We start from the raw sequence: 27,278 nt of genomic DNA on the forward strand, positions 1-27,278 counted from the left end.
AGGTATGCTTTATAAATGTGATAGAATACTATTTTCTGTAAGAGCTGATGAAGGGGATGGTTTCAGAGAAACCTGAGAAGACTCGTATGAATTGATTCAGAGTGAAATGAATAGAACCAGGAGAACAATTTATATGACAACAATATTGTAAAGACAGACAACTTTGAAAGACTTAGGAGCACATTACTGTAATGAACAACAATGATTCCAGAGCATTAATGATGAAACATGGTAGAGAAGTAAAGGACTCAGAGTGTAGAATTAAACACACACACTCTCTCTCTCTCTCTCTCTCTCTCTCTCTCTCTCTCTCTCTCTCTCTCTCTCTCTCTCTATTATTTCTTTGAATGTAGCCAATGCAGAAATTTGTGTTGCTTGACTATACATCTTTGTTAATTCCCTGAGCGTGAGGTGAAATCTTACAGCTGTTTTGATTTGCCATTCCTCTTATTGGTAGTGATTTATAACAGTCTTTCATATGCTTCTTTTGAGGACTTTTTGTTCATATCTATTGACCACTCCTACATTAGGGAATAGCTCTTGGTCAGATATGTGTGTTCATTTCTTATTAGATATCAGATCATTATCTGATCTGATGCAAAGATTCTTCCTACTCAGTAGCTTCCTTTCTCACCTAAATTCCCTTGGTTTTGTTCATGCAAAGGCTTTTGAACTTCATGAAATCAAAGTTTGCTATTTTATCTTTTGCTGTTTTTTTCTAACCCATTTTTGGTTTAAATTACCTTGTTAACCATAGCATTGAAAGATATTTGATACTATTTTATTATTAGAGTTAGTTTAATTATAATAGTTATATTGATATAATTTTAATTTCTGTCAAATGCTTCCCATTTTCCCCAGTAGTTCCTACAAAATAAGGTATTTCTCTGGAAGTAACATATATTCCCTGATTTATTTAACACTGGCTTACTGAGTTTAAGCTTCTAATTCTTACTTATGTTACCTGTTCCACAGCTCTAATTTTCAACTTTTTAACAAGTACCAAATAATATTTATGATTATTGCCTTATAATTTGAAGTCTAGATATGCCATTTCCTCTTCATTCCTTTTCTTTTCATTATTCTCTTTAAATTCCAGAATGTTTTGTTCCTCCAAATAGTATTATTATTTTGCTTCACTCTAAATGCCTCTGTGGTAGTTGAGATAGCATTAAATCTTTAAGTTAATTTCGTAAATTATTTTTGATTGAAACACAGCATCTGCCATCATCGAGTTTATACTCTGACTTAAGTGTCAGCTAATGGACCTGAAAAATAAAGTTGATCACACTTTTTTCACCCAGATTGTGAGCAAAACACTTTATAGAACATGGCAAAAAAAAATAACATTTTAAAAATATTATTACATTCTGTAATGGTATCGAATGGGCTAATTATGTAAATTGCTTTATAATTATAAATTTCTGTATATCTATTATGGTTGCTTTTACTGTAAATATGATACTTTATAATAGTACAATGTCATTAAATACTTAATATTTATTTAATCTTATGTAATTATTATAGTGATTTTGCCAATAAGAATTAATGTCATTCTCTTTTTGTTAATAAAGTCTCATTAATAGTGTTTATAATAATCCTCACAGATATAGTTATATATCATTTATGGTTACAAAGCACCTTTATATACATTCTCCTCAATGACCTTCAAGGTCCCTTTCAACTCTAAATCTGTGATCCTGTGATTCCCTACAATAGTCTTGTGTGCTAGGTTCTTGAAACAGTATAATCCTTTTTCTGCAGATGATTAAAGTGAGTCTACAAGAGGCAAAGGAACCTGCCCCAGGGTTACTCTAATTTACTAGCAAGGCTGGGACTCAAACCCAGTTCTTTGGATTTATTCTTCAAAGTTCTTTTTTATACATAATTCATTATATTTAACATATTGTAGAATCTCTTTATAATGCTGTTTCTAGAGGTTTGAACTTATGTTACAGATTAAATTTTTTTTTATAATTCACCTAGGATTTCTGAGGAAACTTAGAGATCATATAATTGTATTATGGTTAGTTATTTGGAAGTACACATATGCAAGACTACATTATCAGTTCCATTCTGATAAGTTTCTAGCCTAAAAAAAATTAACTTGTCCAATGACAGTTGGCTCATATTTAAAAAAAAAAATTATATTCCTAAAATTTTTAAAGCACAACACAGAAAAAAGATCTTTCTTAATATTGCTTGTAATTAAGTATATTGAGCTACTTGGATGGTGTACTATTCTTATGAACTACGCATGTTGACTATGGATAGTGCTTATGAGAAATTAGAAAGAAATAGAGAACTGAAAATGATTCAGGAGACATGAAGAATTGGTGACTAAATGATACTTTGGCACTTTAGAAAGCACTATTCAGTTATAATAGAGATCCAGTGGTATTAATATTCTCTTAAGTGGTAATTAAAATATAATAGATATAATTTTGAAATTTGTCCTAAATTATTAAGACTAAGGCCTGTATTCTAAGATTTTCTAGTATCTGAATCCTTGGACATCCACCATGGCAATCAGAAACATGTCACTACGTATTTATGTATATAACTAGTTGAATTTAAATAAAATAACACTTATTTACTGATGATTTTTTTCAAAATTTACTTTGTTAAGACAGCTTATAGAAGAATCCTAAAACAAAAACTGAGAGGTTCCATATTTTTCCCATGACAGTCAGAAACATTGCTTCTTTTGAGCACTTGGCAGTTAGAAGAAAATTTGCAGCATGTTATATAATCTTGACTAAAACAATTAAATTAATAGATTAGTGAAAAGAAATCTCAACTTAGAGTCATGGGATTAGAGTTCAGATACCAATTTTGGTCTCAATTTCCTAATCTGTAAAATGAGCTCTTTGGAGTAGATGATCTCTAAGGTCCTTCTGGTTCTAAAGCTATATTCTTAGGATGCTCAGATCATATAATGGCATTATTATAACTATTTCCTTCCTTTCTACTTTTAGCCTTTCAGTTGATGTTTCCTCTCCTGATTTATTTGGAAGTATCCATGAGGACTTCAGTTTGTCTTCAGTAAGTGAAAAATAAAAGCAGGGGAGAGGAGTGTGGAGGCAATGGCCTTTAAAAATTAACTGTGCAAAAATTATTTCCTAAATAAATACTCATTTCTGGAGAGGATGTCATATCATAGAGCACTGGATAGAAGTCAGGCCATTCTTCCACTATCTGACCTTGTGATCAGATAAAGTCACTTTACCTCCCTGCCTCTCATTTTCCTTACCTTCAAAATGAGAGGACTGGATTGGATAGTATCTAAGGCTCTGGCTAATTTTTTATTCACTGGTTCTATACCGTTAATATACTACTAAGACTAGGATGTTAAACTATTTATAATAGTGTATTATATTAAATTATTGAGTACTATTGTAATTCTTCTGACATGCCTATATAATACTTTGGACCAACGAAGTAAAATCTTCTAATTTTCATGAAAAGATTTAATTCTTTCATCTGTGCCATGCATAAAACTTATTTGGCAATGATCTTTTAGCTAAAGTTGCAGTTCAAGTTATACAATAACTAATGTGACTCAACACTGGCGTCCTTGTGAGGTAGGTAGAAATATAAACAGAGTGCTTTGGAGTTCAAAGAAAAGAGAGGTAATTTTCTGGTGTGAGGATCATAGAAGACTTCATGGAGGAGGGGACATTTTAGCTAGAACTTGATAGATGGTTAGGATTTCATCAGACAGAGATAAAGTGAGGACTCAGTAGCAAAAGCATAAGCTAGGTGACAAGAGCCTGGAAAGGATGTTTGTGGCACAAGTAGTACAATTTGGCTGAGACAGGGAATATATGTGTAGAGGACTAAAATGAAAACAGGCTGGAAAAGTAAATTATGGCCTGATCACATAGAACCTTGAATGCCAGGCTAAGGGAGTTTAGATTTTATTCAGTAATGGAAGGAAACGAAGTGACTCTTTTCATTTTGTGGAGAAGCTGTAGGATTGGAGCTGAAAAAAAGAAACAAAAGTGAAAGATAGAAAAAAATATAAATAAAATTGTAAAGTAAAGAAAAAAGAAATTTCTGGGGAGTAAGAGTCAGTGAAATCGTCTTCAAAATAACCAAATGATTAAACTTCTAATGGGTACTTTAACATTGTCCTAGAAAAATAATTTAAGATTTGTAGAAGGATGGCATATTTTAAATGACTAGTGATATACCTATTATTCTGAGTACTTTGCAAACACTACAAGGTCATCATAATACCTATGCTTAGGGATCAGACAAGAGATTGGGGAGCAATTGTAATGATGGTCTTTCCCAGGCTTGACTGCATGCATCCTTTGTCAATGCTAACTTGTCTCTTGTTCTCAGTTACTATTCCCATCATTCATTTCATTTTGACAAACAATTAGTACGTGCTTACTGCATGAAAAGAACTGTGGAAAAGAGCTGTATGAGATTCACAAAGAAATATAACTTTCCCTATTCACTTCCTTTTTTCCCCCTTGTTCCACACTGCTGCATTAATTCTAGTGGCACTGCATAGTCCTTATTAATTTGAAGATCTTTAAGTTATACCTAAATCTTCTTTGTAGCTTTCATCATAAGTGGCTATTTCTTAATCTTGTCATCATGTTTATAGCTGAGAAAAATTGGCTAGAGTATAGATGGCTCCCGCTTGAAAAATTTAGTGCTTAAAAGGAATAAAAAGTAGTACCTATGGAAGGGCTGGGGAGTTTACTTTTTGAAGGCGCTTTTTTGGCATGATCTAAATTGAAATATTAGAAAGTGTAAAAATAGCTTAGCAGTTATGACTTCAAGGACTATTGTTACATATCTTTTGTTTACCTTTGAGGAAAGAACTGTATTTATCTTCACATCCATTACATTGAACTTGAATTAATTTAAGCTTTCTACATTGGTTAAATACAGAAAATTTTGACAAGTGCAGAGTAGAAACATTTTCCTGGAAAGTGCTTTTTGCCTTGTTTTTAGTAAGAGGATCTTAAATCAAGGTACCAAATTAGTCATAGTTATTCCAGAGAATACATTCACACATTAGTGGCCATAGGAAAAAAGTACTCTAGAGTGAATCATGGTAGCAATATGAACTCAGTTCTTAGAATTTTGTTTACAAAAATAATTCTTCTGAAGTATAATGTAATATTTTATTTTTCAGCATTTGGATCTAGTAATTGTGATAAAGGAGAAAGTGTTTCAGTAGGTAGGAGATTAGATTAGGAGTTGGGAGAGCTAGATTCTAACCGTATTCAATCACTAAGGATAAATTGCCAGAATGAGGGAAATCACTTGCCCTTTGTTTTCCCCTGACAGAACGAGATTATTGAATCAATCAGTAGTCACTTATTGATTGTCTACTATCTGCCAGGCACTGTGTTGTATGTAAGATAAATAGGAAATAATTAACAGGAAGAAGGCTCTAGATTTAAGAGGAGTTGAGAAAGGCTTCCTGTAAAAAAAAATAGGATTTTATCTGGGACTTGAGGGAAGTCAGGAGGTGGTGTTGAAGAAGGAGAGCATTTCAGGCATAGGGAACATACAGAGAAAATGCCCAGAGCTAAGAGATGATGTCCTGTTTGTGAACAGCCAGGAGTTCCAGTGTCACTGCATCTAGGGGTACATGGCAAGGAGTAAAGTATAGAAAGACTGGAAAGGTAGGAGGAGGCTAGGTTATGAAAGGCTTTGAATGCCAAACAGCATTTTGTATTTGCTCCTGGAGGCAATAGGGAGCCACTGAAGCTTATTACGTGGGGGGCAGGGTTGTATGTGATATTGTACCTGCATTTTAGGAAAATCACTTTGGTGACTGACTGCAGGATGGATAGGCGAGGGGATAAACCTGAGGCAGGTAGACCTGCCAGTAGGTAATTGCAGTAATCCAGGTGTGAGGTGATGGGAGCACCCTACCAGAGTGGTAGCAGTATCAGAGAAGAGAAGGGGGCATATTGGAGAAATGTTGCAGAGGTGAAATTGACAGACCTTAGCAATAGATTGACCATGGCAGGTTAGAGAAAGTGAAGATTCCAGGATGACTCCTAGGTTGTAGGTCTCAAGGACTGGGGAGGATAGTGTTGAGCTGTACAGTAATAGGTAAGATAGGAGGCAGTTAAGGCTTTTGGGAATAATAATGAGTTCTATTTTGGACATGTTTAGTTTAGGATGTCTTCTAGACCTCCACTTCAAGATAACTAAAAGGCAGTTGGAGATTTGAGACTGGAGGTCAGTAATGTGGTTGGGATAGGATAAATTGATTTGAAAATCATCAGCATAGACATGGTAATTGGAGAGATCAGTAAGTGAACTAGTATAGAGGGGGAAGAAAAGCAAGCCTGGGAGAGGTATGATTGGAGGGCATGAACCAGATGAGTATCCAGCAAGGGAGACAGAGAAGGAGCAGTCATGTAGGTAGGAGGAGAACCAGAAGAGAGTGGTATGCTGAAAACCTAGAGAGAAAAAACTATCAAGGAGGAGAGAGTAATCAGCAGTATTGTAGGCTTCAGAGAGGTCAAGATAATGAGGACTGAGAAAAGTCCATTGGATTTGACAACTACAAGGTCATTGGTAACTTAGTATACCTCTTGGCCACTTCGTAAGGACATTGAGAAAAATCTTTAAAATTCCTTGTAGGTAATCATTATATATTAGGGCATAATTATTTTCCAAAGTCTCAAAATATTTTAAAATTATAGGTGGCAGTTTTCATATTTTCTTTGTGACTAATTATAGAAATGTCTATTTAAAAAGCTTTCTTTTTTAAGATAAAGGGTTAGATTAAGCAAACATATAAAAAAAATCATTAATGCAATAGAACTCTTTTGGGGGGCAGTGTGTACATATATAGAACACTGTTTATGGGTTATATCAGACTTTTGTTGTATGTAGGTGTTAAATTTTGTAAGGAGCATGATTTGACTTTTGGTTTATCTGAACTCATGTAATAATGAATCATTATAAAGGATTCTCCTCTACTTCTCTGTGAATATTAGAAAAGAAACAACTAAAACAAAAAACTGTCCAGTGATATTTACAAAAGACCATGTTCAAAGAAAGTTTAAGAATGTGTTCTCTGTACTGTTGTGCTTTTTGTTTACTGTTTTAAATTTAATTCTCCCAAAATCTGTTTGCTTTAGGAGCAACGGCTTTTGATAGTGCTAAGTAATTGCTGTTACCTAGAACGTCACACTTTCTTAAATATAGCTGAACATTTTGAAAAGCACAACTTTCAAGGAATAGAAAAAATAACACAGGTAAGCAGAAGTGTTCATATAAAACTGGCAAGATAATTATTTTAATGCAACTTATTTTTCAGGTTATTTTCCAGTCATCTCTGTGTCCCTTCCAACTATTTGAATGATTACCTTCCCTCTCCCTATTTACCTTAAAAACATCTTTATAACATAAACACAACATCTTCATAATACAAACATGATACTCTTTATTTTTGTTTCTTTTGAGAGCTTTTTACCTCAAAATAGCTTACTAGCTAGTCCTCTCTGAGAAGAGTTATTTACCTCCTTCATAAAAGTACTCTCAAAAATGAAAGAAAAGAACATGAAAGGAAAAACCCACCAAACCCGGTTCTTTAGGAGCAATTGGATTTGACCCATAAAGAAAGGTTTTGAAGGCTGCATTAATAAGCCTACAGTCAGCAGCAAGGCGGAATGCAAAGCAGCTCCCCCAGCTGATAAAAGAAATGCACATCTTCCTTCTGCCTATTTCTTCCAAATGTTTACTCCTTTCTTGCTCATTGGTCCCATTCTACCTCAGCTGTAGTGCTAAGAGTAATTAAGCCTGTCACATAAAAGATGTTAAAGATTTTTTGCCCCAAGCAAAGACATTTATTTTTCCTCCATTAAAATCTTGAGTTTGGGCTAAAATCAAGTCCCCTGTTTAAGTAACTGAAGTTTTAAAAACAAGTTACATTTTGTTGTTTATATTAGTTTCCTTGATTAGGGAGAGTTGTGAAAATGAAATAACCTTCTTATTAAAGGTTTGTTTCTTCCTGGGCAAAGGATTATCAGATTTCTAAGTAAAACTGCTAGAATTACTTTTTAATGTTAGTACAGTTTTCTCAATGCAAAGAATAAGAGATCATAATCTTGCTAATCTTATGCTCTAAGGGTATTCTTGATGAATTGCATCGTTTTAAAGATGATGGCTCTTATTCATGAACTCTAGATTGGGATTTTTTTTTTCAAAGAATGAAAATGTCAAGGTGGGCGGCTTTATATGTGTGTCTCGTTTTCCTGCCTTTTCGTAAAGATTAATCATCCTGATGAGAAATGTTGTGACTTAGGGCATTTAGGGCCAAGTGTCTAGTTTATTTCCAGAAATTTTTTGTTGTTTACAAGTAAAATGTTATCTCTTCCAGTACAGCATGAATATTTTTCTCTCAGAATGATATTTCATTTTTATAACATTATCTAATAATGGTACCAGCATATTTGCTGGGGATCATTTTAAATGCCGTCCAAATATTGTATGAGATGATTAGGAGCTAGTTATAGCGGAAGTAAAAACTTTGTTTTTTATCTAGTTCCTGGTATAAGCCTATATCCTCAATGGTTTTACACAGTAACAAGAAGGAACTACTTACTACAGAGTAATAAATAGGAACATACTTAGATTGTTACAATAAAAACAACTTGTTGATATCTTTCCTGTTTTTCATTCAGACTGCTTTAGGGACCAAGATTACATAAAGAATACAGTTGACAACTGAAGCTAAATGGTGCTTTTCTTCCCATTCTTCCACTCCTAAAAAGTTAGCAACTTATAAAAAATAACTCACACCTTAAATTTTAAATTGCTCAATCATGTCAGAATTTGGCAGCAAAATTGACAGTACTTAAAGCATGGATTCTTAACTTTTTTTTTTTTTGGTGCTACAGACCTCTTTGGCAATCTGATGCAACCCATGAACCCCTTCTCTGAATATGTTTTTAAGTGCATAAAATAAAATAGACAAGATTGCAAAGAAACCAAATCGTTAAAATGCAGTTTTATATTAAAATACAGTTATCAAAATACATATTTAAAAAGTTCATGGACCTTAGGTTAAGGTCCCCTGACTTAGTGCACAATATCTTTGTTGTCATTCCTTATTTCAGGTGAATTCATTGACGACAGGAAACCACCACAAAGGTGTAGGGTTTTTTATGTTGACAAAAGGGTACTGCTAACCAACAGTGAATATCAAACCCTGTCTCCTTCCTTTTCAAAAGCCAATAGTCTCTGTGAAGGGGGGTGCTTTTGGAAGTTAATTTATTCTTCTTGTTTCTAATTCTGTTGAAGCTGTTGCTTCCTAAGAGATTGTTACTCAATACAGTGCTCCTAAGATAATGCATTGCATTCTGGGATCTGCTCAGATTTGCTCTTGGTCATCATCTGATTGATTGACAGGGCTATCTTTCAGCTAGGATTCCTTCTGTTACTGATAATACTCTTTTATATGAACTTGTGGCAAGTAATACATAAAATACAATTAGTTTTTGACAGAAAAGTTATTATTTGAATCTCATTTCTTCCTTTCTCTACATTCAGTGTGTGAATTGAATTCAGGTTGGTATATGTAAAGGAGACAATTGCAGATAAAAATACTAAAATAAATAAAACACTAATGCGTATCCTTTTAAGTATGTGTCCAATTCTGATGGCTGTGTACATTCAAAATTAGAGCTAAAATTCTCTTTAAATTACAAAAAGTTATGTGGAAGGTATAGAACAGTCACAATCTCTTAGTATAAAAGAGTGTGTTTTTAAATAAAACCACATCAAGAAAATAAAAATTGGTACACTGCCAGCTTGACAGACCTGTGTTTTGGACTTTGTGAGCAGTTGTTGTTTCTAGAATCAGATGGCCACACCAGCTGATCCCTCAGGGTGGCTCTTTTACAACATTTCCCATTATAAACCTTAAACCAAACTTGTTTCGCTTTGGTCACAAGTAATTTTTTTTTAAACAAATACCAAAAATCAGTTTCCTTCCATTTAAATTAAAAGTCATTCTTAGTGGCACTTCTTTGGTTCTGTTCTTTTCTGGAAGGATTGTCTTTAAAAGTCCCTGGAGGTCTTCATTTAACATTTATAAAAGTCAATAGAAGACTGCTAGCTTACTTTAAATATGTTAGCAAAATTTACCACAAGTAGGATTTGATTCTACGTGTACTCCCCACTTTAAAATCTTACTTAAGGGAGGGAGTTGAAGAGGAAGGAACCTGTGGCTATAGTGTTGATAACATCAGTAAGTCTTAGCATGTAGTTTTGTTTTGATAAATGTAATTGTGTGATTCCAGGGAATTGTTCTCTCTAACAATAGTATTCCATATTCTATCATTCTAAGCGGTGAAGATAACCTTCTGAGATTTCAAAGAATAGCCAACAGCCTGCTAATTATGAATGTGTTATCTTCATTCCAGAATTTCATTTTGGCCCCCCTATGGCCTCTTTTGCCTCTGCATTTTAACCTAGATATGAACTAGATACTTCTTTTTGATATGTCAGCGGGAAGTTCCTTTACAGAAAAATTTATTCTAAAAACCTCTCTGTTGTGAAATGTATTTCACACCTAGTAATAATTGGGTATTATTTTAGTCTAACCCCAAATAATTTTTTTTAGTTTTATTAACATGTTTTGTTTTTACATTACATTTATAGATTACTTCCATTTCTTGAGGGGACTCTTGTAACCAAAGTAAAACAGCTAAGTAAAACAAATGATATAGTAACCTCATCTGAAAGTGCATGCAGCATTTCACAGTTATAACACTCCTCCCCACCTCTCTTTTTAAAAATTAACAAATTTTTTTCTCCCCACCCCCACTCCATTAGGAGAAAAAAAAAAAAGAAAAACCAATTTCTTGTAACAAATAGGCATAGTCAACAAAATAAATTCTCTCAGTGGTTGGATCCAAAAATGTATGTCTCGTTCTCTGTCCTAAATCTGTCTCTGTAATGGATAGCATGTTTCATCATCATCTGGAATTATGAATAGTCATTGTATTAATCACATTGGTTTCTAGCTTAGAATGCCAAGTAATTTTAAACATGATGAATCTGATCTCTTTTGAATGAGTATAAATGGCATGTAGCTTAAATTATTTTAAATGATACCTCTTCCCCCTTCTAGGATCATCTGAGACAACTAGGTCTGCTTTGTTCTGTGTGTGTGTGTATACGTGCACATGTGCACGTATACATGTAAAACATGATCCCTCCCTACCTTCAAGGACATTAATAGTCTAGTTAGGAGATAGGACTAAGCAGTCTGAAAGAATAGGCCACAATAGAAAATTGCATGGGTGTAATTATGTGTTAAAGATTGAAAGCTCCATGGAAGTTCATGGAAATTTAGTGATGATTATAATTGCCAAGCAGACATTCATGGAGGAGATAGAACATAATAATCTGGGCCTTAAAGTATAATCAGTTGTGGGGTACCTTAGGGAAGACAGGACCCCATCTGACTGACAGAATTAACATAAATATCCATCTTTCATACTGCTTGTTCATAATGCCAAAGGAGGCCATAGGCCATATGTGTTTGCTTTACTATGAAGTACAGCTGTAGCATGTGTATATGAGGAGGAGACAATATTATATACACTATTGTAAACCTATGGGAAAACCTGGGGGCTTTCCCACCACCACTTATTATTGACTTCTTATCACATTCCCCCAGCAGCTGTTCTAAACCTCTTCTACTCTCCTCAAGTTCCCATCTTTATCTCTAACTCCTCACCCTCAACATATAATATGGACTCACACAAAGATAACCCAAAGGAAAACCAAGGACCAGACTTCATGGTGCCAGAATTATACTGTTTCTAGCCTTAAGCCTGAATTGACTTCATTTGACTCTTATGATCCTTTGCAAGAACCAAATAAGTTTTGTGTGTGTGTGCATGTGTGTACGTGTGTACACACACATATATTTATATACATATACACACACACATACAGTGCTTTGCAAACCTTAAAGCAATATAGAAATGTCACTTTTATTATTCATATTATTAACATCTTTCTCACCACCATGTATATACATTAGCCACCTTCCCACTATCCTATTCCTTAAATAACATGGGGGAAGTGCTTATGCATTTAGATACCATTACTCCACTATTTTTATGACCCCCCCCAGTGAGTTAAGAACATCTCAAAGCACTCTCTTATATGCTGGTACCATGGTATTTTCTGGGCCTTCTTCCACTTTTCCACCAACAGAAGCCCCTTCTCCCTACTGAACTGACAAGAAGAAGTATGCATTGAGAACAATAGAAAAGAAGCAGTAATTAACCTCAATATTTATTACCCCTGAAGGCATGTGTTTCAACAATCTGGCTAGCAACTGTTGTGGGAGTGAAAGACCAACACAAGCCCAACAACAAGCACGCTGCCAAAGCCCAGGTTCTTTTGATCTACTTAACTAAGGAAAGCAATGTTAAGGGGTTGACAAGCTTACTTTAATCCGGCATACAAATATCACTCACTTAGTTCAGGGGAAAAAGCCAGCATCCTGAACTTCAGAGCAAAATACAAACAAAGTACAAACATCGACAGACAGACCTTGTCTTATTCAAATCCCAATACATAGTTACCAGAGTTTAACAATGTCCCAACATCCGGGTTATGAGCTGGAGGGCTTTTAGCTACGGCTGCCCTGAATCTCCGCATCAGCGCACCAGCACGAGTGAGAACCCTGCGCAAATGGCTCTGTCTTCTCTTCTTATAGCATTTAAGATGTCATCAAATGTCATCTGAATGACCAGAACTTAGGCTCCTATGATTGGCTCTTGAGTGAGCACCTCCCCTTAGTACCATGGGAGCTTCACACCCACATAGGCTTAGCACCTAATAGGGCTTTGGGCCTGGGGCTTAGCACCTAGTAAGACTCAATGAAATACACTGAATTACTCAAAGGAAACAAAAGCCAAACTCTTCAAGGGCACTTGGTTGAACTGAGTGCTAAGAGCCCATTTTGCTTACCAACACAGCATGCTAAGTGAAATAAAACCTGCCATCCACTAACGTTGTGTTTTAAAACAGACAACATCAGAACTTGGCTAACATATGAAAGAGTAACCTAACATATGCTTAACTATAATTTATAGAGTAGTGATGCAGTGACAAGAACGCACTTAAATTAGCACTTAAATAACAGTTTTTGTGAGAGACAGAGATTTTGTTGGGGGAGGGGGGTATTATGTTGGGCGAAGTTTCCAAATTGCATTCTGGTATTGTATTGTTTCTTAAAAGCCTTGGTAAAATAAGCTGTGCCATCTTTATTACGATATACAGAGTTTAAGAATTAATCATTTACTTGGCTTTGATTTTGTTTACATTTGACAAATTGTTGTTATAATGTCATCTTTCCATCTGGCCTGGGATGTATCTGTAAGGCATTTAGAATAAATATTAAAATGCCTGAACCCAATTACCTAATTTGTATTTAATGATTCCAGTGTAGATTTTTAACATGCCTTAATTAAAACATTTCTATAGAGATTGTCAAATTGAAATTATTATTTTTATCATCTTTGAAATAAAAAACATTTGTACTATCTTCATGTCTATTTCATTCAGAAACTAATATTTTTCTTCAAAATAAAGAGGAATTTTTACTAAAAATTTTCTACAATCACAAACTAATGCACTGGAAGTATTTTTACTTTTAACTGTCACCATTTATGATTAAGATGAAATATTATGGAGATAATATAATTGAGTCGATCAAATTCTACTTTTCTTTTTTTCTCTAACATAGTAATAACGTAATTCATGATATATAAAATCAGAATAGCTTTTAGGATGTATTTTATCTTCAGATTGGTATTTAAGAGAAAATAATCACTAGTTATTTCAGATATTGGAGCTAAATATGAAATTAATGGATTATGTTGAAACTGTAAAAATTTTAAATACACTTTGCCCAAAAAAAATTCTACTTCAGTTTTTGTCTCAGTAGTAGAAATGTACTTAAATACAGAGCAGCTTCATTTTAATGTAGATCATAAATTTGGAACTGGAAAAGGCCTTAAAGGTCATTTATTCCAATCTTCTCATTTTACAAATGAAGAAACTAAGACCAAAAGAAGTTATGTGCCTAGTCAGATAGGAAGTAAGTAGCAGAACAGTATTCAAGCATAGGCCTTTGGATTTCAAATTCATCGCTCATTCCAGTGTATTAGACTCTTAGCCAATCAGTAAAATATAAAGCTCAGTGAAACTAGTTAGAAGCCTTTTGCTAACCCAAAAATAGAGGTATTCATATTATCCTGAATTTGGAGGGTTGGAATTGTCAAGCATGCCTTCAGTGGAAGAGACGAGACTTCAGCTGAGTCTTAGGACATGGAAAAGAAAATTTTAAGGGAATTTCCTTGAAAGAAGGCAGGAACTGTTCATTTTTGTCTATGTATTCCTCCTAGCACCTGGCATAATGCCTGGAATGTTGTAGGTTCTTAATACATATCTGTTGAATTTATTTGCAACCTGTTTTGGTGAAATGAGGCAGCAATATATATGTAATAATAGCTAACATTTTTATAGGTGTTTAAGGTTTGCAAAACACTTGACACATCTCATTTGATTCTCACAACAACTTTGCAGTGTTAGTGCTGTCATTATCTCCATTTTTCAGATAAGGAACCTGGAGGGTTAGATGATTTACCAGGCTTACAAAGCTAGTCAGATATCTGAGGTGGGATTCAAACTCAAGCCTTCCTTGACTACAAGTCCAGACCTCTCTGTTATGCCAAGTTGCATCAAGTGTGCAACAATAATAAAATTGAAGTGTATTTTTTTCTAGTATCTCCCACATTATTAGTTACTAGGATTCCTCTTCTTTGGAATGAAGTATATTGCCTACCGCATAAAATGCTTGATTCAATCCTTTGTTGCCCCCTTTCTTCTTAAATCATGAATAATATATAGTACCATTTGGTTTACAAGGCATTTTAATCACAGTAAACCTTGAGGTAAATTGGACAAGAATATCCGTTTTATAAATGAAGAAACTGAGGCCCCAAGAGGCCAGTTGACTTACCCATAGTAACAGAGTAAATATGCACTGGAGCCATGCAATGAAAACAGGTGATTTTCTGTCGATGGGTCTTACTACATCCTGCTGCCTTCTCAGCAATGTAAGTGTAACCCCAATCCCAGAGCCCACAGTATGGGACTCTCTCCTTATTCGTAGAGATCAATGCTGGCCTCCATGAGGGGCAGGGCAGAGTTTTCAAGAACCTGGAAAGAAGAGCGCTCTTACAGTGTTCTTCAAGTGCTCTTCACTGTCTCTGGCACTTCTGGCTTCCAGCTTTGAGATGCCGTTTGGCATCTTCCATCTTCTCTCAGAGAGTGTTGGAAGAAGACTGAAAGCTCTCCTCTCTCCTGCTCTGAGTGACTCTGCCCTGCCCCTTATGAGTTTTCTCATCTGAGAGTCTCCCTACCAATTAAATCACATGTCCAGTTCATGTTCCTATATAATAGTAAAGAATAACCTGGGCCAATGCAGAGGTGTCAGACTTGTGACCAGGAAGCCTGAAACCCCAGTGCAGCCCCCAATGTAGCCAAAACCAAATTAAAATGTAATTGGGAAATGTTTAACAAAATAAATAAAAAGATGATAAAACATAAATAACATTAATTTGTGTTTTTCTAAGGATGCATCCACAGGAATCCATTTTGATTTGAGTTTGATACCATGCTCAATGTAATGGGTGGAGAGCTGTTCTCAGAGCCAGAAAAACCTGGGTGTAAGACCTGCTTCTGACATATAGTGGTTCTGGGACTCAGATTCCCTTAGAAAAAGAAAAAACATACACGTATATATACATAGTAATAGTTTACCCTATATAGAACACTTTGTGTTTTACAAAACTGTTACATCACAGCAACCCCATGTGGTATATAGTGTAATTTACAGTATAGTGTCATTTATATATAATGGTATATGTGTGTGTATGCACATATACTTACAGTATATAGTATCATTTACAGCAAAAATGAAGTTCGGAGGTATTAGGTGTCTTCCAAAGTCTCACAGCTAGTGTGACTTCTTGCACCTTGTCACATTCCATTTGTATAAGCCTCATAAATAATAGGCATTTAATAAATGTTGATTGAATTGAATTAAATTTTGTTTATCTCTGTGTGTGTGTATGTATGTATGTATGTATGTATAAAAATATGTATATATGTGTATATATATATATATATGTATATATGTTTTCTCCCTTAAATTGTTAGCCAAGGGCAAGAGGAAGCATTTTCTAGTTATGTTCCTCTCTTCCCTAGCACCTGGTTTGTGCATTGTGGCAGAAGAAGGGAGCATTCTAGGAAGTAAAAAATGCAGCATGAGTAAAGCCTTCAGCAAGAGTGACCGTGACATATATAGCAGACCATAAGAAAACAGATGTTGTATGTTGGGTGTGTTATCAGCAAACAATGTAAAACAGATATCATGGGACCAGATTATGGAGGGTCTTAAAATTGACTACTTTGATGTGGTAGTAAATAGGGAGGTAGGTGATAGTTATTGTAGAATAATACAAGGACATGATCCTCCATGATGAAAAGTGTACCCTACATATCACCACTTCTGCCTAATAAATCATTAAATATTTTTTTAATTTGTTATCATGCTTAAAGCTTTTTGAAACTGAAACTATTAACATTTTTTTCTTGTGTTTTCTCTTGGGATATTGTTTTTCCATAACTTTAATCACCTGCTGGAAAAAGGACATGGCACAAGATCACTGAACTTAATGTCACAGGACCTGAATTCAGATTCTGGCCGAGCTGCCTCCATGACTTTGGGCATATCATTTAATCTCTTTGGGTGTCAGTCTCCTCATCTGAAAAATGAGGTTGGGGGTGATAATTAAATTTGTCGGTCCCTGAGTTCCCTTCCAGCTCAGGATCTGTGGACCTCCCTTTCTCAGGCTTTCAAAGGCTGTTCTCTGATTCTGATGTACCAGAATTTAATGAACATCTCTATTTCTGCATTTAACAACTAGTATTTTGTCAACACTAATAGTAAGTCAGATGTTCTTGATTCTACTAGTCATTAATATTGTGCAGACCTGCCTGATACAGTAGAAGGAACACTGAATTGGAGTCAGAAGATGCAGGTTTCAAATCCTGTCTTTAATTATTTGCAAGACCTTCAGAAAGGCATTTAACGGTTTAATTCTGTCTTCTTGGTATTTTCTCTGAGCTTTGGTTTCTTCTTCTCTAAAATAGGAATTCTCGTATACTACCTACCCTACAGGTTATTTTGAGGGAAGCACTTTGCAGATTATGAAGTACCTTATAATGTGAAATGCTATTATTTAGAATATTACCACTATTAGCAATTATCATTATTACAATAACTGTCATTTACATGGCCCTTTAAGGTTTGCAAAGTACATATGTTGACTCATTCAGCTACACATTGTATACTAACGTTCCACACTTTTATTCAAGTAGAGACTTCACCTCCATCGATACTTATTATATGTAATGATGTTTATAATCATGATATAGGATATCACTTAAGCTATCAGTTGATTGTAAAAATGCAAACAACATCCAGATTCATTAATTTGCTAATCATTTTTCCCTACCGTGTATATTAGTTTTTGTTTTGTACAGATAACAAAAAAAAAATTTTGTGTATCTTTCCTAAGTAGCTGTTTTGCTATTATACATTTTATTTTATTTTAATTTATTTAGTATATTTAGTTTTCAGCATTGATTTTCACAGAAGTTTGAATTACAAATTTTTTCCCCGTTTCTGCCCTCCCCCCACTCCAAGATGGCGTATATTCTGGTTGCCCCATTCCCCAGTCAGCCCTCCCATCTGTCACCCCACTCCCCTCCCATCCCCCTTTCCCTTCTTCTCTTGTAGGGCAAGATAAATTTCTATGCCCCATTGCCTGTGTATCTTATTTCCTAGTTGCATGAAAAAAACTTTTTGTTGTTGTTGTTTTTGAACTTCTGTTTTTAAAACTTTGAGTTCCAAATTCTCTCCCCTCTTCCCTCCCCACCCACCCTCCCTAAGAAGGCAAGCAACTCAACATAGGCCACATGCATATCATTCTGTAAAACCCTTCCACAATACTCATGTTGTGAAAGATTAACTATGTTTTGCTCCTTCCTAACCTATCCCCCTTTATTGAATTTTCTCCCTTGACCCTGTCCCTTTTCGAAAATGTTTTTTTTTATTACCTCCTCCCCCTGTCTGCCCTCCCTTCTATCGTCCCCCCTTTTTTATCTTCTTCCTCCTTCTTTCCTGTGGGGTAAAATACACAATTGAGTATGTATGGTATTCCCTCCTCAGGTCACATCTGATGAGAGCAAGATTTACTCATTCCCCCTCACCTGCCCCCTCTTCCCTTCCTACAGAACCACTTTTTCTTGCCACTTTTATGCGAGATAATTTACCCCATTCTATCTCTCCCTTTCTCCCTTTCTCAATATATTCCTCTCTTATCCCTTAAATTGATTTTATTTTTTTTAGATATCATCCCTTCATATTCAACTCACCCTGTGCCCTTTGTGTGTATATATATATATATATATACACACATATATATGTATATATACCTACATATATACACACATAGACACACATATTATATATATGTTTACACACACACACATATATATATATGCATATTCCTTTCAGCTACTATGATATTGAGGTCTCATGAATCATACACATCATCTTTCTATGTAGGAATGTAAACAAAACAGTTCAACTTTAGTACGTCCCTTATGATTTCTCTTTCTTGTTTACCTTTTCATGGTTCTCTTGGTTGTTGTGTTTGAAAGTCAAATTTTCTATTCACCTCTGGTCTTTTCACTGAGAAAGCTTGAAAGTCCTCTATTTTATTGAAAGTCCATATTTTGCCTTGGAGCATGATACTCAGTTTTGCTGGGTAGGTGATTTCTTGGCTTTAATCCTAGCTCCATTGACCTCCGGAATATCATATTCCAAGCCCTTCGGTCCCTTAATGTGGAAGCTGCCAGATCCTGTGTTATCCTGATTGTTTTTCCACAATATTCAAATTGTTTCTTTCTGGCTGCTTGCAGTATTTTCTCCTTGACCTGGGAGCTCTGGAATTTGACGACAATGTTCCTTGGAGTTTTCTTTTTGGTATCTATTTGAGGAGGCGATCTGTGGATTCTTTCAATTTCTATTTTACCCTCTGGCTCTAGAATATCATGGCAATTCTCCTTGATAATTTCTTGAAAGATGATATCTAGGCTCTTTTTTTTGATCATGGCTTTCAGGTAGTCCAATAATTTTAAAATTATCTCTCCTGGATCTATTTTCCAGGTCAGTGGTTTTTCCAATGAGATATTTTACATTGTCTTCCATTTTTTCATTCCTTTGTTTCTGTTTTATAATATCTTGATTTCTCGTAAAGTCACTAGCTTCTACTTGCTCCAATCTCATTTTTAAAGCAGTATTTTCTTCAGTGGTCTTTTGGACCCCCTTTTCCATTTGGCTAATTCTGCCTTTCAAGGCATTCTTCTCATTGGCTTTTTGGAGCTCTTTTGACATTTGAGTTAGTCTATTTTTTAAAGTGTTGTTTTCTTCAATATTTTTTTCAGTATTTTTTTGGGTCTCCTTTAGCAAGTCATTGACTTGTTTTTCATGGTTTTCTTGCATCATTCTCGTTTCTCATCCCAGTTTTTCCTCTACTTCTCTAACTTGCTTTTCCAACTCCTTTTCGAGCTCTTCCATGGCCTGAGACCAGTTCATGTTTTTCTTGGAGGCTTTTGGTGTAGGCTCTTGCACTTTGTTGACTTCTTTAGGCTATATGTTTTGGTCTTCTTTTTCACCAAAGAAGGATTCCAAAGTCTGAGACTGAATCTGGGTGTGTTTTCGCAGCCTGGCCATGTTCCCAGCCAACTTACTTGACCCTTGAGTTTTTCATCAGGGTATGACTGCTTGTAGAGCAAAGAGTACTTTGTTCCAAGTTTGAGGGGGTGCGCCATTGATTTCAGAGCTATTTTTATACAGCCAGCTCTGCCTCCCCAGCACTCGTCCTTCCTCAAGGACCACCAACCCGGACCTGACGCAAATCTTCAGCAGGCTCTGCACTCCTGCTCTGATCCTCCACTTAATTCCTCCCACCACGTGGGCCTGGGGCCGGAAGTAACTGCAGCTGTATTTCTGTAGCTGCACCTCCCCCGCTGCCCCTGGGGCAGTGGCCAAACCTCAAACTCTGTCCCCCGCAGCTTTTTCCACTAACCTGCTCTGTTGTCTTTGGTGTTTGTGGGTTGAGAGGTCTGGTAACTGCCACAGCTCACTGATTCAGGGTGCTAGGGCCTGTCCTGCCCGGCTCCTGGTCTGTTTGGTCCTGCTGCCTCCCACGCTGAGCTCTGCTCCCATCAGCTCCGTGTGTGATAGACCTCATCCATCGACCATCCAGGCTGTCCTGGGCTGGATCCCTGCTTCCCTCTGAAGGGAAGCAGGTTCTGAAGGGTTCTGAAGTTCTAGAATTGTTCCAAGCCATTTTTATAGGTTTTTGGAGGGACGTGGTGGGGAGCTCACGCAAGTCCCTGCTTTCCAGCCACCATCTTGGCTCCAACCCCGGAAGCTACATTTTATTTTAAGAGCTTTTTTATGAACTATCTTGACCGAAAAATTTTTCGAATTGATACTAGAGATTTTTTTAAATTGCAGAGTGAGAAGAGCAGGACAGAGTCAACACTATCCTCTTCACCTTTTGCATCTTACATATTGTTAATTAATATTTATGGCAAATACCATGAGGCATAGCAAGATCCCAAAATGTCTTCTGATTTTTCAAAAAATAAAAAATAGCTGTAATCCAGATAGCTTTGGCCTTTAGTGCATGGTACTATGTTATCCATATTATAGTTCATTTAACCTTGACAGACCAATTATATGATATATTTGTTGTCGGCCACAGAAAATTTAAGCAGAACAGTAAATTCCCTGGATTTTGTGACTAAATAGAAACGTATTGTATCCTGAGACTATTTAAAAGTAGCTCTCATTATTTCACTTTTGAGAGACCATCAGATTATAAGGTACCTTACTCAGCTTAACTGAATTATTCAATCATTGAAAATATTTCATTGACATATTAGTCAATAAAAATTTACCTAAGAAGCATCTATCATGTGCTAGACATGGTACTAAATTCTGGTATTACAAAGGAAGGTAAAAGAGGCCAATTGAGGAGCTCCTTCAGTTTTATTTCTTTTAATATGTCTTTGTTATAGTCAAGAAATATTATTGGCATCAGAAGGAAATTCATATTGTTGTGCTTTAAGTGTCTTAATTTTAAAACAAAATACATAACTGAAACTGATAAAGTTGACTAAATACTCACCAGACTTTTTGACTATAGCCTCCTATATATTACATCTTTAGTATTTATACTTCTTTATCTATACAACTAGTAAGATGTTCTTAATATAATTCATAATTAAAACTAAAGTGATTATAATTCTTTAAACTGCTTGAAATAAACATGCTCTTAGTGAACTTCGATAATTATGGCCGTTTCTTAGAAAAATGCTTTTTTAATAACATAAGTAACATAAAGTACATTAAAGCATGTAATTTAATATCATTGCTCTCTTGTTTTCCAAATAGAAGACAAATCCTGAGTATTTTCTCCCAATTTATGTATTTATAGGTTAGCATGGCTTCATTGAAAGAGTTAGACCAAAGACTATTTGAAAATTACATCGAGCTGAAAGCAGATCCTATTGTTGGCTCCTTAGAACCTGGAATTTATGCGGGCTACTTTGATTGGAAAGACTGCTTGACTCCAACAGGTAAACAGTTTTAAATTATAAATATTTTAAAGGAAATAGAGCTCAAATAGCATTAGTTGATATTAGATAAAGTTTGAGAAAGCACTGTATGGTTAAATCATTCTCCATTTTATTCAAGCTTTTCTCAGGTTTACTATTTAGTTTTAGATGTTAAGAAGCAAAAACAAAAGATATCCTGGGATTTGGTGAATTCTTTTGGTATTTTTAATGGCTTGTAAATTGTCCTTAAATACTCTAAAATGAGTAGTGTATCATTTAATAATTGATTATCTCAATTATACTTCTTGTGATTCTCCTTCATTGTTTCTGTATAATAGGTAGATTGTAAGTGACAGCTTTATGTAAAATCTGGTCACTTCTACATAAGACCTTATTGTTGATGATGAAAAGGTGAAAGTTAGAAAAATGTGTGGGAGTAAACTTACTACTGTAATATAGCAAAGAAGATTAAACCACAGAAGCATGAATGACACAGTAACAGGACTCTCTTCATGACATCGAATAGTCACTCCAACTGTCCTTCAGCATGTTTTAAAATAATGACTTTCTCTTCCTTGGTAGAAGGTATCTGTTTCTTTAAATGAACTTTTTGATTTGTCAAATACCAAGGTACCTGTTAATTATTTTAATGTAAAAAGAAATTGGATGCAAAATTCTAATCAGTAATGAAATATCCACACCAAAATATCTTCCTGGCTGTGTCTGTGAGTGTGTGTGTGTGCGCACGTGCACATGCATTGTTTGCTGTTTTCCTTTGGTTTTTGATTGATCATTTAAAATAATTAAAAAGACTCTTACTAAAATAGGCATTGTACTGTATGCTTGGCGAGAAACAAGGATGTTGTGAAACTCCTTCCCTCACAGAACTTAAAAGTTTAGCAAGGAAGATAAATTTAATCAAAGTTATAATTAAGTTAATATATAAAGTACAAATTCAGTCCTATCTTTTGCTTTCATCATAAATAGTAATAATGAAATCCCAATTTGAAGATATCAAAATGATTAAGAATATCATAATCAAAGTCTTTACTTATCTCAAATCATGACTCAAGTTCCCAGCTCCTTTCTACATGATCTGTCCTCATTCTGCCTTTCTGTCTGTGTCTCCTTTCCTACACATTCCTATACTCAGTCAAATGGAGTTACTCATTGTTCCCCTAAAAAAGCTCGTTGCTTTCCTGCCTCTAGGTCTTTTCCCATGCTCAGTCCTCACCTCTGAAATACCCTCTTCCATTCCGTTTCTGCCTTGTTAAAGCTGTGTCCAAAGGCTCTCTTTTCTTATAAAGCAATGAAGTGGTACAGTGGAGTGCTAGACCCAAAGTCAGGAAGTTCAAATTCAGTTTCAAACACATACTAGCTGTATGCCTCTGGCAAGTCATGTAACCTATGTGCCTCAGTTTTCTCAACTGTAAAATGGAAATGGTAGTAGCACCTACCTCGTTCCTCTGAATTCCCATAGCACTTCTTCTATACCACTACACACACACGTATGTACACACACATACATACACGTAGACATAAACACACACACATACATACATACAAACACACATACATATATATGCATGCCAGGCATTATCCTGGGTGTTGCTAAAGATTAGAGCTTAGAACAATCCTATGAGGCAGACAGGGCAGGTAGTATTTTCTTTGTGATCACTGTTTAGGTTGACCCTTGAGTTGAGTTGAATTTTTTTTACTCTCTTAAAATCTACTTTATTCTTTCTTTATTTTTAACTTCCTCTTAAAGGTACTTGAGCTGAAATTGTGGTTAACATTGTTATATTAGAAACTTTTAAATTATTTTTTCAGTGGCAGCAAGAACATTTGCTGACTTTTTAAGTTGTTTCCACCCTTGTGAAATGTGTTTAATTCAATTTTTTCATGGTTATACCTTTGCTATTCCATACTGAACCTTGAGTAATCCTGTGTAGTCACATATTTTTTTTTAATGGTTAAGATTAAGGCTTAGTTTAAGAATAATAAATATTTATCAAGTGCCTACTACATGTCAGGTACCGTGCTAAGCACCAGAGATACAAAAAGAGGGGTAATGACAGTTCCTGGCTTCAAGGAGCTTACAGTCTAATGGGGAAAACAATATGCAAACAAATATATACAAAGCAAGAGAGTTAGATAGATAGAAAGAAGGAAAATAATTAGCAGAAGGAAGGCACTAGAATTAAGAGGGATTGGGAAAGACTTCCTATGAAAGATGGGATTTTATTTGAAACTAGAAGGAATCCAGGGAAGTCAGATAGTAATGTTGAAGAGGGAGAATATTACAGGCCTAGAGGACAGCCAGAGAAAATGCCCACAGCCAAGAGATGGAGTGTCTTGTCTGTGCAGCCGGCAAGAGGCCAGTGTCACTGGGTCTAATAGTATATGGCAGGGAGTAAGGAAAAGGAAAACTGGAAAGATTGAAGGGGGCTAGTTTACGAAGGGTTCTGTATGCCAGCTAGAACATTTTGTATTTGATCCTGGAGGCAGTAGGGAGCCATTGGAGTTTATTGGGATGGGGGGTGGGCGGGGTGACATAATCAGACCTGCACTTTAGGAAAATCACTTTGGTGACTGACTGAAGGATGGATAGGCGAGGGGATAAACTTGAGGCAGGCAGATCCACAAGCATGCAGTTGCAGTAATCCAGGTGTGAGGTGTTGGGAGCCCCCTACCAGAGTGGTAGCAGGTCAGAGAAGAGAAGGGGCCATATTGGAGAAATGTTGCAGAGGTGAAATTGACAGACCTTAGCAACAAACTAGCCATGGGGGATTAGAGAAAGTGAAGATTCCAAGATGACTCCTAGGTTGTAGGTCTGAGGGACTGGGGAGGATAGTGTTGCACTCTACAGTAATAGGGAAGGTAGGAGAAGGGGATTAATTTTGAAAATATATTTCTGCTAATATTTACTAAAATATTTTCAGCCAATTTTGATGTCTTTAGAGGTTACTTTTTAAAATGTACACATTGTAAAATGCAAATTATTTAGGTAACTGATTAAGCAGAACAGTGGCTGGCATTGAACTTAGTGTGCTGTCCTGTTTATACCAATTCATAAAAAATCCAGTTGATTAATTTCATGATTCATGAAGAAGTATCCGTTAAAGCCATAGCTGTATTTTTTAAAATCTAACAGATGTTAAGCTACTGTCAGCCCTTTATTTGTGTTTGTATCAGTAAAGATTATTCTGGTTAGATTTGAGTCATATAACTGACTATTCTTACTTTTGATTTTAATTTTACCCATAGTTGCTGAAATTTCATTTTATTTAAGAGCTCCGGGTATTAACACTCTTGCATAGTATTTTGTGGCTGACTTAAGAATTCTGTTGGTCTCCAAAAGAATATACATAAGAATGTGCCTATTTAATGTCAAGATAAAAATTTTCATTTTTTATTTTAATAATCATAATTTTAATTAATAACCATAGTTGAATCAATCCAAACGTTTTGTCAATTCTAGTCTCTACAAGCCTTCTGGAAATGAGATTTATTTGTTCAAAGAAATTTTATTTTGCCTATTTTAAAAATGAAGGGTTTTTTTTAAATGCATGAATTCCAATGTATGGCATAGATATTGAGAATTTAGTTTTAACCTTAGGTATGTGTCACACAATACCCAATTGTGGTGTCAGAATGGTAACATATTTTTAACAACTACAGGAACTAAAATTTTAATGATATGGGAAACATAATTATTCAATTTAATAATAATATTTCTAAATTATTGATTTGTCGGAAAGAAAATCGTAACTAAATATTTTAGTGCTTACAGCCACCTTTCAGAGGGCTACCTTTCAGGAACTGGAAGTTAACTTAGACCTATAGGAAATTTTTTAAAACTCCCATTTTAGGAATTTCATGTAGCTACATCTTTTGGTCCATTTGCTTAAAATAGCTGAATGCAGCAGTTGAGTTTTTTAAAAATTGATTTCACACATTCAGTTCTTCAGTCAACAATTATTGGACATTTCCTACATGGAAGGCACTATCATAGATAGTGTGGAATTCAGGGCTTGTGCAATTTAGTATAGGAGATAAGACAGTTCTTGACAGATATCTGTAGTGGAGAGTACCAAAATAAGTGCTCTAAAAGTGTGGAGTACTTTTGTAGGAATGGGGAAGAGGGAAATACCAGCAGTCTGTAAAAATAGTGTCAGAGATTTGACCTCAACATTCCATGAACAAAAAAGACCTTTTTGGATTTGTCCATTACAAGAAGGATAAGATCAAAAGTGTGGCCTGCCTGCCAAAAAATTGACAAAGGAAATGATAGTGCTGTTGTACTGTGTGCTGGTCAGATCACATAATGGAGTACTGCCTTCGGTTCGAGACGAAGAAGAAAGACTCAGAATCTTACATTCTCTGAATTGAAAGGAATCTCAGAGACCAGCTGGTCCAGATTGTCTCTGAACAAAAATCCTTTCTGTAACAGGCACAAAAATGCATACAGTCAACCTGAAGACTTCCAGTGAGTGGAAATTCACTGCCTTCTGAGGAAACTAACCTCTTCCACTTTTGGCTATCTCTAATGGTTAGGAAGTGTTTTCTTAAATAATACTAAATTAGTCTCTTTCCAACATTGACTCATTATTTCTAGTCCTACCCCCTGGGCCAAACAGAAGAAATCTAATGCTTCTTCCACATGACAGCCCTTCCAGTACTTGCAGGTAGATATTATGTCCCCAAAGTTTTCTCCTTAACAGGCCAACACTTCCATTGTTTCAAAAGATCTTCATGTGGAATAATCTTGAGACCCTTCAACGTGTTGGCTGCCATTCTCCTGACTTATTCTGAGTTATAATTGTCCCTCCTAAAATGTAGGAGAATTCTATGAGAATTGAACATAATATTCCAGATGCAGTTTGCCCAGAATATAGTAAGACTATCATCCCCTTATCCTCAGAGACTCTTAGGCTCTCAGTGTACCTTAAGAATAAATTATCTTTTTTTGGCCACCATCTCACATTGTTGACTCATTAAGCAGACAGTCCACTAAAACAGCCAGATTTTCTTCAAACAATGTTGCCTACCCACACCAACCCCTGGCTTGTAGCGATGAACTTAATAGTTTAAGTATAAATATGAGATTCTTCATTATCCCTGTTCAATTTCATCGTACTGAGATTCTGTTCAGTGTTGTAGGTTGTCAAGATCTTTTTGAATCCTGTCATTTAATATACCTATTTAACAAGTTCCAAAATGCACCTAACTATACTGTTTAATCTACATCTTTCCATCTTTTCCATAAGATTAACCAAGGGATTATCTATCAAGTGCTTTGCTAATATCTAGGTAACCTGTGTCTATAGTATTCCCCTTATCTATGAGTTTAGGAAACCTGTCAAGAAGAAGAAATTAGGTTAATCTGGCCTGACCTATTCTTGATGAAATCATGTTGGCTATTTGTGGTCACTGTTTCATTTTCTATTGTTCCCTTTACAAATACATTCTAGAATTTGCCAGGAATTGAG

At 35.4% G+C, this 27,278-nt stretch overlaps 1 protein-coding gene across 3 annotated transcripts in view; it reads left to right on the forward strand.

Moving 5' to 3' along the window:
* The window catches only part of EXOC2 (exocyst complex component 2), a 228,324-nt gene that overhangs the window by 144,293 nt on the left and 56,753 nt on the right, over positions 1–27,278 (forward strand). For 2 of the 3 annotated variants that reach the window (XM_036755909.1, XM_036755926.1), the window contains exons 21-23: positions 2,979–3,045; positions 7,131–7,247; positions 21,666–21,807. In XM_036755909.1, the coding sequence (XP_036611804.1) occupies positions 2,979–3,045; positions 7,131–7,247; positions 21,666–21,807 (326 nt within the window). The remainder of the gene's footprint in view (positions 1–2,978; positions 3,046–7,130; positions 7,248–21,665; positions 21,808–27,278) is intronic. The other variant, XM_036755919.1, reaches the window with a different exon arrangement.

Source organism: Trichosurus vulpecula, chromosome 1 (assembly GCF_011100635.1).
Source record: "Trichosurus vulpecula isolate mTriVul1 chromosome 1, mTriVul1.pri, whole genome shotgun sequence".
NCBI classification, from domain to species: domain Eukaryota; kingdom Metazoa; phylum Chordata; class Mammalia; order Diprotodontia; family Phalangeridae; genus Trichosurus; species Trichosurus vulpecula.